This window comes from Odontomachus brunneus, unplaced genomic scaffold, assembly GCF_010583005.1.
Source record: "Odontomachus brunneus isolate Ranch 3 - 2012 unplaced genomic scaffold, Obru_v1 Obru_scaffold_047, whole genome shotgun sequence".
NCBI lineage: Eukaryota > Metazoa > Arthropoda > Insecta > Hymenoptera > Formicidae > Odontomachus > Odontomachus brunneus.
The window spans coordinates 1,236,010-1,246,917 of NW_022639497.1; the positions used below are offsets into that span (position 1 = coordinate 1,236,010).

The 10,908-nt window shown below is 32.1% G+C and overlaps 1 protein-coding gene and 1 long non-coding RNA gene across 2 annotated transcripts in view; one reads left to right on the forward strand and one right to left on the reverse strand.

The window, feature by feature from the left end:
* LOC116844836 overlaps window positions 1-9,004 on the forward strand; it is a 23,761-nt gene extending 14,757 nt beyond the window's left edge. The window contains exons 6-12 of the mRNA XM_032816903.1: window positions 4,032-4,048; window positions 4,199-4,294; window positions 4,960-5,150; window positions 5,504-5,596; window positions 5,694-5,750; window positions 6,259-6,501; window positions 7,502-9,004. Of these exons, the coding sequence (XP_032672794.1) occupies window positions 4,032-4,048; window positions 4,199-4,294; window positions 4,960-5,150; window positions 5,504-5,596; window positions 5,694-5,750; window positions 6,259-6,501; window positions 7,502-7,660 (856 nt within the window). The 3' untranslated portion in view covers window positions 7,661-9,004. The remainder of the gene's footprint in view (window positions 1-4,031; window positions 4,049-4,198; window positions 4,295-4,959; window positions 5,151-5,503; window positions 5,597-5,693; window positions 5,751-6,258; window positions 6,502-7,501) is intronic.
* LOC116844901 lies at window positions 64-1,381 on the reverse strand. The gene is made up of 3 exons (XR_004378152.1): window positions 441-1,381; window positions 286-333; window positions 64-198 (listed from the first exon to the last, which is right to left on the reverse strand). It is a non-coding gene; the product is annotated as an uncharacterized LOC116844901 (long non-coding RNA).
* Window positions 9,005-10,908: the final 1,904 nt, after the last annotated feature.

The window sequence follows — 10,908 nt, forward strand, 5'->3', positions numbered from 1 at the left end:
ATATATATATATATATATATATATATATATATATATATATATATATATACTGATACAATTAAATGCGTATTTTATGGAGAAGTACTTGCCTCAATCAACATAATAATTTGCTCAACAATCTTATAACCATCTCATATAAAATTACGATGTCCTTAACTGGTTTCGTAATTGATACGTCATGTTCTGTATCACGCAATTCTAGTAAAAAGTTTGCGTTACGATTACTATATTAAGTTATAAAGCAATCTTGCAATAATAATTTTCTTTAATCTTATATATACGTACATTTAGCCCCTACTTTCTATATTTTCTTATTATTATATAAGCTGTAACCTAAAAATAAATCCAGTTATATTAATTATATTCTTTATTATTAAATAGATGTGCAAAATAAGATCTCGAAATTGCACGATCCACGATGTATATAATTATTCAAATACCTCGTTGATCTTGATAAGTTGTTTCCAATATCTCGCGGATGTTTTATGATTTGTTACGTGACACTGCAAAATCACTGTGAAATCACTGTCACCGTTTAACGTACGGTACGTATGGATATTCTCGAGTGATCAGTTCGACTAAAGAGGAATGGAACAACGCCTTCATCTAACGGTGCCGCCGACCATACCTTTAGACCAGCCATACCTTCAATCTTTCTGCTTATTAGCATTTTCAAGAATTTAAACGTCTCTGCGCCTCTGCGCAAGATTCCCATTCGCGCTGATATAGATCCTTGTAACTTAACGTCATGATCATCTCACTACGAACTGCGACAATCCATAATAGCCGGATAATGGTCGTACCGTCGTCTAGTGGGATAATTAGGCGATCATGATCGATTATTGGTGAACTAGAACGACCGCGGCTTCATACGTTAAGAGAAAAACCTTTTATAAACTTTATAAAGTTTATTTCTGTGAAATGAAATTTATTTTAGTAAAATAACTTTTATATCTACAATAAATTTTCAATTTTTTTTCCTTAGTAGCTATTGATAGTAGATTTTTTGTAGCTATAGATTGTATCGATATATCTTCAAGGACACACGCACTTTTGCCGTATTCGACATAATTCCTCGTTCAATTTGAAGGCGATCTCTTTCGCGGCGAAAACGCTCGAACGTTGCTGGTTCCTACGTTAAGTACGAACGTTAAGTACAAACGGTCGAATGTGAAGCAATTTCCGTAAACCGAGCCATGAAGCTACCGCTGCAAGTTTCGACACTACTGCACTCGGACGGATCTTATTCCAGCCGAATTTGAAAAATCGAGGCAACGATTAGCTGTCGAAAACACATCAACGTTAAATTATGCGGCAATACGATAAAAAGACGACGTTCATCAAAAATAGATTTTCGAAAAACGGTACGAGCTAGAAAACAAACGAGACCTGATGTATGAAAATAAAGATGTTTCTGAAATTTCTATGCCGAAGTGCTTATTCGCACCTCGTTACATCTTAAATATGATTTCTCCGCGCGTGTGCGTCAATACCTAGCTCGTTTATTCCGCGCAAACAGAAAACGATTCGTCATCGAACATTTCAATCCCATCGTCTTTTTTCTTCCTCTTTTAATAAACACGGAAAAAAAGATTTGATTGTGTCAATATATGAAATTTAGTCGTAATTAAGGTTGCATGTAATTAATTACTTTTTTAATTTATTATATCGAGTTTAATTGTCGATTAATATAATTCAATTTAATTGGAGACCATTTAATTGACAACTGATTTCAACAAATTTAATTTAAAACTGTTCAAGTGTCGGTTGATGTGAACAAAGGGAAATAAATTTGGGTTAACTAACAATTGAACTTGGCAAATTTAGTTGAAAACAGAAAACCGTTTAATTAACGATTGATATAAGCAAATTCGATCAATTCAATTGATGAGCGTTCGACTACTCAAGATTACAATTGATTTTATGAATAATATTCATATCGAGAAGGTTTAAGTAAGTCTCTTGTTGAGTAAGGAGGGAGGAGAAGGGGCGAGTATTAATTATCAATCGTTACCGAACAATCAATCGTTACCGATATAATTAATCGTTACCGAACAATCTTTGATTAATTCAATTGAATTTACTTACATCTATCATAAATAAAACGGTTATAAACGTGTAGAGAATGTTATACAAAAAAATAAATAAAATTATAAATTTAAAGGAATAATTTTCAAGACAGTGTTTATTAGAGGAGAATCGGTAACGCATAGATAAAAAAAATAAAAGAAAGAGAGAGAAATCACGCACACAAAAGCAACCTTTTCTCTATAACGCATTTAACGTTCATTAAATGATCGTAGAAAATTTTTTTTATATTTTAATTTACGGATTACACAACTTTCCAAGAAAATCCTGATGCAATTACAAATAAGTTACGTCATTACTTTTATCTTTACGCCTCAAACATGTTTATCTTATCATAAGTTCCTCGCTTATTCCACTTAAGTTTATTTTGACGCGACGTCAAACATTTGAATAAATGTATATTTCTATCAAAAAAAGGGAATAGAAACTACGGAAAAAACATAGTTCTGTAAATTTTATCGTTAATAGATTCGTTATTTACCAAAGTCTTTATATATTTCCAGGAAACTTTTTACATTTCCTTTTTATGCAATAATCAATAATTCGCATAACTTAGCTGTATTAGCAACTACATACATTCATGTGGCCACGCGATAATCACTATTCTTCGAATGGTCTTTCCTGATTTTAGTTATTCAAATGGATTTTCCTAGAATAGAATTCTTCTACTAATGGAGAGCCGCTAAATATACAACTTATTTATCTCATTTATTACTTATTTTACTTAATAAGGCTTAACACATATGCTATTAAAACGCTTTTTTTCAAAACTGAAAGCGGCATAATATTTATGGTACAAAATATCCGTCGTTAATTCGAAAAAACGCGTTAGTTGATTATTTCTGCATCAAAAAGCGCAAATTGATTTGAATGAAAAATTGTTAGGCAAGATTGCTCAAGTTCAACGATATGTAAGCCATTGAACATAAAAATACGTTTTATCAGCGAGACAATATTCAAATATTTTAATTCACACAATTTTGCGACTAATTTCGCAATCATTGTCATTATTATTGACGTAACTACCTTTGGATTTCTTAATGCCGCACTAAGAAAAAAACAGCTGAATCGACAAGATCGGCGGTCATCTACCTTTAAAGAAATATTGTATCTTTTAAACGAACTGCGCTTTAGCACAACAATAAGTTATATTAGTATAGTTACTAATCAAGTCATTCAATTGATAACTCTCAGCATTAATGTCACAGCAAATAAATGATTTGTTCAATTTACTAAAAGTTTGATTCAATAATTTTTGCTCGTTCAAACAAAATGTCATTATTACTTTTTTCTCAGTGTGGCGATATTTTATCGTCTCGTATTAACACTCTTTTTTACATACTTTTTTACGGTCATCCTCCCAAATTCCGTCTCTGTTCTCCTTGTCTTCGATCTGTTCCTCTACTTCTCTCTTCCAGCGTTCCCACCTTGTCTCTTACATTTTTTTTTTTTCGTGCACGTCATACATATGCACACAAGCATAGTATATACCTCCTTTTTCTTCTTTACAATCCCTTCTTTCATAACTTTCAAAATTACACTCAAACCATTCACAAACATGCCAGTTAATTAAAGACCATGATTTCATTCACATGCGCGCCTCACACTTATCGCCGGTATTTAACTGTATTGTTGAGTAGAACAGAAGTAGAGTTCGTCAGAAGTACGGTGGGGGTCGAAGACGAGTTTGCAGGACAGTGATCTTCCTCTTGGTGGGCGCGCACGACGGAGGACGATCAGTTTTTGGTACGCCGTGTCTCTCTCCTCATCGTCGACTAAGGTACGGGAAGACCCAGAAACGGAGTGTCCGAGGTTTACCAAATACTTTCGTGCGTATACGTCTCGTGTAGAGTGCAAACGCGCAAGTTTATGTGAATATCGAACTTTACGCAAGATTTCCATCGCTCGAGAAAGAGTAAGTACATCGCATTGTATATATTTAGCACAATCAGATTTATATGTGAGCCCACATTGTTTTCTTCTGTTTTTATCCGTTTGATAACTTTCAAAAATACACAAGTGTCACAATGACGTTTAGTCGGTTTTTGCATATTTCACATGTTAATAATGCCTTAAAATTTCAAAGGAACATACTTGCCTTATATTTCAGATTTCCGTAACGTGAACAACGTAGCGATTGCCAACATGGCTAGTCTCATAAAACTCGTAGTCAGCAATTATAATGAAGTTCTGAAGAATGTTAAAGGTAACTCCAATAACTAAAGACTGATACAACAAAAAATCCAAATATTAAAGTCTCCTTTACGACATAAAGGAGAATATTCTATCTCATAAGCGATAACATGAACTTGCAAAATAATTAACTTGAATTAACATGCGACTCTTGTAATTATTCGAAAAATAAGTGTATCTTCTAAACATATGTGCGCGATATATAATTTGCAATTGCAAATTATGATACACTGTTGCAAATAACAGTCTGTACATTCAAAAAAATGATCTGCAATTATACAACCAAAATTATCTAGATACTTAGCTAGGATAAACAGTGACTAGCTAACATTGTGATATTGCAATGTTTTTAATCAATATTATTAATTAAATATTTGTATTTAATCAAGATAGATGACAGAGACAGAATTTCTATTTCAATTTCGACGGGTATATATACGAAAAAGGGTCTACAAAAGGGTCGTCTACATATTTACTATATATTATAAAATATCGGGATTTGCGACACTCGCGGATTAACACAATAACGATTAATTATTTCTTCAAAGAAGAAAATTTTTGCACATGGATAAACGCATATTCTACACTTTTTTTGCTGATTGTATAAAACGCCAAAAAGGAATAATTTATAGTTGAATTTCTTACAACCATTTTTCTACAAATTACATTTTTCTGTAGATCCAATGGTGGATAAGTGGCCATTAATGGGATCTCCCGGTCCAGTGTTGTGTATTGTTGGGACATACCTGATTTTTGTTCTAAAAGCCGGGCCTAAACTGATGGAGAAAAGGCCAGCCTTTCAACTAAATACTGTGTTAATATTGTACAATATGTTTCAAGTAATTTTCAGTATTTGGTTGACGGCACTGGTGAGTCTAATCTTGTTTGTACACGATATAACTATTTATTATCTTGAACTAGAAAGGTATTAGTCTCACCAAGCGTAATTCGATCTACTCGTTTTTGACATTTCGAAGAAGAATATAAAAAATGACTTTATGAATATGAACTTTGAAGATTCATAATACATGTTTAACTATTAATTATCTAAGAATGATCGCGACGGTTTAATTAAATATATATTGTATATAATTGTGTATATGTTTCGAAATCAGTGAAATAAAGTTCGCGTAAACATCATTTGATGCACGCAATATTTTGCGACGAACAGTCCGCAAGTAAAATAAAAAACGATTTCAAATAAAGTAAAAAACGATTTCAGGCACTAGAAGTCGATATTGGAGATTTGATATTCTCTCACGGTTGTAATGCGCATAATAAATCGGATCGAGTGAGCAGAACTTTACAGGAAACGGTAAGAATTTCTTTTAATTTTTACCTACACTTGTTATTATCAAAATGCAAATATTTTTTTTAATACTTTTTTCGTGCCTTTTGTTTTGGATGAATAGTTATCGCGGGGTGCATGGTGGTATTTCGTAGCGAAGATAATCGAGCTCTTGGACACGGTAAGCGACACGTAAATGTCAGTTTTAGTAAAAGACTAATAAATTAATAGTTAAATCTTTAATGTCAATGAAAATGTTCGAAGACAACAGTGATGCTCCCGTAATCTTTTAACTGATACAATTGTTTCGTCACTTAATTTACACATAGTATTGCAACCGTATAATTACGAACAATTACGAAAAATGTTTCGTTAACTCGGCCATCGGAAGTGTTTAGCAATTGCTTGTTTCAGTCTTGACCGTACTAATAAATGATTATAAAGCGGTATTAATGAATTCATATAAGTCGAACTGTCCCCTCATTCTTTTTTAACGCTCTCTTTGACGGACATTATACCAGGAATATTTCGCATCCCATAAAGTATAAAATCGCGAGTTTAATATAAGTGGCGAATTAAAATATATTTCAGAGGAATACGTATGTCTGATAAGATTGATAATGCAAACGAGAAAAGTTTCACGTAGTATATTTCTGAAATACTACAATGTCTTTCTTCACTTGTTAAAGGTATTCTTCGTTTTAAGAAAGAAGCAAAATCAAGTGACTTTCCTTCACGTCTATCATCATACCATAACGGCGGTCTTCTCGTGGTGCTACTTGAAGCTGCTACCCGGTCAACAAGGTGTCGTAGTGGGCCTCCTAAATTCTATAGTCCACATTATTATGTACAGTTATTATCTCATCGCGGCGCTTGGCTCTAAATATAGAAAGTACCTCTGGTGGAAAAAGTATATGACCTGGATTCAGCTGGTAATTATCTTACAATATATAATCGGTTAAGCTGCTGAAGTAGCAAAGCAACATGTCTATTGATTCCGAATTATCTGCTTTATACAGGGTGTCCGGAAAATCGCCCGAAATATTTCGGGACGTGATTCGGGACCCCAAAAGAAGGAAAAAAAGCTATATAAACATAAGTCCGGAAATAAGTCGTTTCCGAGTTATAGCCACTTTTATGTTTAAAAAATCGTAATTTACAGTTCGCGTGGCACCCCTTTTTAAATTTTTTTTTAATTTTATTTCTTATTTTTTTAATTTTCAAATTTTATTATTTTTTTTAATTAACAATTTTTATTTTTTAATTTTTTTTTCAATTTTTCGATATTTGTAAATACATTATTTTTTAAATCAATCATAAACATGAATAGGTATTTAAATTAAAATAGATATTTAAATCGAATTAAATCGAATTAAATAAGATGTTCAAAATGACTACCTTTAGCACGAATGCAGGCTCTTATTCTCCTATCAAAAGAATTCCAAATTCTTTGAAAAACATTTGGATCCGTCCTTATTTCTTGGAATCCACGAATTATTCTTTGTCTTAAGTCAGCAATATTATTGGGCAGTAAAAATAAAAAAAAAATTGTTTAATTATTTAAAAAAATTTCCATATTATTACGTTGCTTTAAAATTGTTAACATAAGTTCCCTCGAGTCGAAATATTAGTTTTGCATGAATCTTACAATTCTGTCGAACTTGAAAGACCAATGGGGAGTTTCAAAACATAACATTATACAAAATCCTAACATTATCCTAATTTGATGCCACAAATAATTATATTACTGTCGCTTTTGCCGTGTTGATACTACAAGAGAAGGACTTATTATAACATACTTCTTCTTGTCTATTTTTGAAAAACAACAGCCTATACAGTATCATATCTCCAGATTAGTCCTTCAAATTCAACGAAACCTGTAGATTCAATATAAAACCAACATTTTTATCTGAACATTCTGTTACATTTCAGATTCAGTTCGTAATGATGCTGAGCTACCTGACGCTAACTCTGTTCATGGACTGCCAAATGCCGAAGGCTCTAACTTATTTCTTCTTAACGAACGTAGTCATTTTCATCTACCTATTTAGTGATTTTTATCGAAAAGCGTACAAAACGAAGAAGATCTAATAATCAGAATTGATCTCGCGGAAGCAAAATGAATACGAATGAGTTTAGCAGTTTCTATTTTTGCTGAAATGTTTACGAGGAAATAAATTAATAAGGAAAACTAAACGGTCGACGACGCGGTAATTGCTCATTCGTTTTTACTATATGAAGTAATATAAAAAAACTTCTCTGATTTGTACACACTTACATACACACATTTATGTGTGTACAATAGTTTCCATTAGTTTATAGAACGCATTAGTTTATCAAATGTTTATAAAATGTTCAAACTACGTGTACATGTCACTTTTTCAAAAAAATTTTTGGCAAGTATTACTTACAAAATCTGTCATTCAGTAGTTAACGCTTCCTATATAATCGATTGTTGTGTTCATATAATTCATTAATCAATAATCGCCTTATAATTTTAATTATTTTCTTACATATAGTTATATATAGTTATATATAGTTATATGTTTAATTGCCTCTCGTGTAAAGATCATACGGAAGCTACTTTGTTTTATTTATTTATATATGTATATACTCTGGTTGTTTTAAACAAAATTACCAAAATACGATTAATACCGTAATTGTGATATGTATATTTAATTCTACTGAAATTTTCATTGTCATGCTCGAATCTTTGAATTCTTTCCGATGCGATGTTGCATCGTGCAGTTAATGCATGACGTAACATACCGGCAGCGGATTTATTGACACAAAAAAAACGAAGAGAAAAAGTTACAGCGAGAGAGGAAACAGGACAAGTGCGAAATCGAAGTCTGATTGTTCGAGGTTACATTAAAAGTGTGCCACAATTCATAAAGAAATACCCGACTGTAAGTAACGAACCAACCGTCACTCGTTAAAATCTACTAGGTCTGAATGTCGTTCTTTCTCGAAAGAAAACATCCAATCTCTCCAAGTTTTGCTAACGGTATTTACTATTTCCTAGGTTCTGTTGTGTTATACAGTCTTGTATATTCAATGGCACGTTATAAGAGCCTCAGTATTTAGTCGGGAAAGAATAAACATCTTTAGTTCTAGAATTATTGCTCTCTTCACCAGTCAACGATTTAATAAAAATAAAACAGAGTGTTTGAGGTTCTTTCCTCGACATTCAACAAACGATTCGTTATCCTCGTAGCAAGATTGATCAGAATAACGCGAAATCTTTCCCGACAATAAACCAAATATTAATTGGTGATGACAATCTTACTATTTGTGTTCCATATTCTAATTAAAAATCTGTCATGCTGCAATTAAATAAATGGACGACGCACAAATGCATAATATATTAACTATACCTAAGATATATACTATTATTTATTAATAAGTAATCTAAATAAATCAAAGTTGCAAATATCTGATCTTGAGTCAGCTTTCGTTAGTTGCATATTCCGCAAGTTAATAATGCCTAAAAATTTCGAAAGAACATTCTTGTCTTATATTTCAGATTTTCGTAACTTAAACGCTGTAGAGATCGCCAAAATAGCTAATCTCATAAAACTTATAGTCAGCAATTGTAACGAAGTTCTGAAGAGAATTAAAGATAACTCCAATAACATTACAAAAAAAAGAGAATATCCTTTTTCATGAGCAATATTACGAAATTTACTTTGCAAAGTAATTAACTAAAATAATGGGAGAATTCCTTAATTATTCGAAAGATAAGACATATATCTCCTATAAACACGTGCACGATATGCAATTTGGCATTGCAGATTATGATACATTATCGCGAATAACCAGTAACAGCCTGCATAAACAAAATAGTGGCCGTGTCATAGCCAATTATAGCCAAATTCGACTCGGAATAGCATGTATCTTTTCACGGTCATCTTTACAAAATTTTTCACTGTTTTTTCTTCAACATATTTTTGTACTTCTCTCTCTCTCTCTCTCTCTCTCTCTCTCTCTCTCTCTCTCTCTCTCTCTCATCGTATCCACCTTGCCACCTACTAGATACGAAAAAAACTACAAAACGAAAAATACATGTTAACTTAATCAAAATATAGATGTTTTAAATTAATTATAATAAAAAACGAAGTAAGATTAATATAATTAACCAAGCACGTATGTGTAAGTACTTATTACAAATAATTATGTGATAAGTATCAATAATATTAATAATTGAACGTTGAAATATCGAAGCATCAAATCGAGAAAAACTTAACATCGAGGATTGATTAACATCTCCTTATTGATTATAAGAAGATTTATTGAGAAATACGAAACACGTTTATCGAGAATCAAGTGATGCCAAGAGTAAGACCAACGATCGAAAAGGTGAATAATTAATATATTATTAGTACGTACATTATTAGTGATATACACTTTTATTCTACAACAAATTACACACGTATATTGTATAATACATACGATTGAGATTACAAGATTATCTATCCATTCGTAACTGCGAAGTCCGCTCGATCGATCGCAATAAGATAAAATTGTGACTGTTCGATAACAAATCGTCTGGAAATCTGTCTAAAGTTCATGGGACAAAAGGCAGTGCAACTGAGGCTTTATTTACATTAAAAACTCTGTTTTTGTATCTGTTAAGTACACAGAGCGTAACAAATCTTAAAAGCTACGTGTGTCTTATTGTCCTATTTTAGTGTAAAATTAAATGGAAAAAGATATAGAAAAAAGTAGAAGAAAAAGAGAAGAAAATAAAAAATAAGAAGGAAGGAGAAATCACACACGATACTACCACGAAATACATCTGGTAATTGGCGCATAGATGCCAACTTAAAGCCATATTCTTTGGAGGTAATTAATCTAATCAAAATTTAGAGGATATCCAGCACCAGAAAAAAGCAAACACACGTCGGTCGAGCTAAGAAAGGTCAAATCACAAACGAAACGCGAATGCTAATCGAATGCTAAAAAGCGCGTATGCGAAAGATAGCTCTTAATTTTCTAATAACTGAATTCTCTCTTTCTCTCTCTCTCTGTCTCTCAAACAAATTATGTTTGATTAATTGACGAAGTTAAAATTTCTAATGATCGTCGTTAGTATCACGTGCTTATATAGTTACTGTAGTATATCGTTTCGTTTGAAACTGTCATTAATTATCTCTTCTCTCTAGCGATATCTACGATTATTTGACGTGAAATTTGATTATTGACTCATCACGAACACATTTGACGTATAATTCGTTATTAAAAATCGACGTAATCTCTTGAAGCCGCTCTTTCTGGATACATTTTGACGCTCTTGTAGTAAACAATGTATAAACAGAACATGTTTTTTGATTAATTAT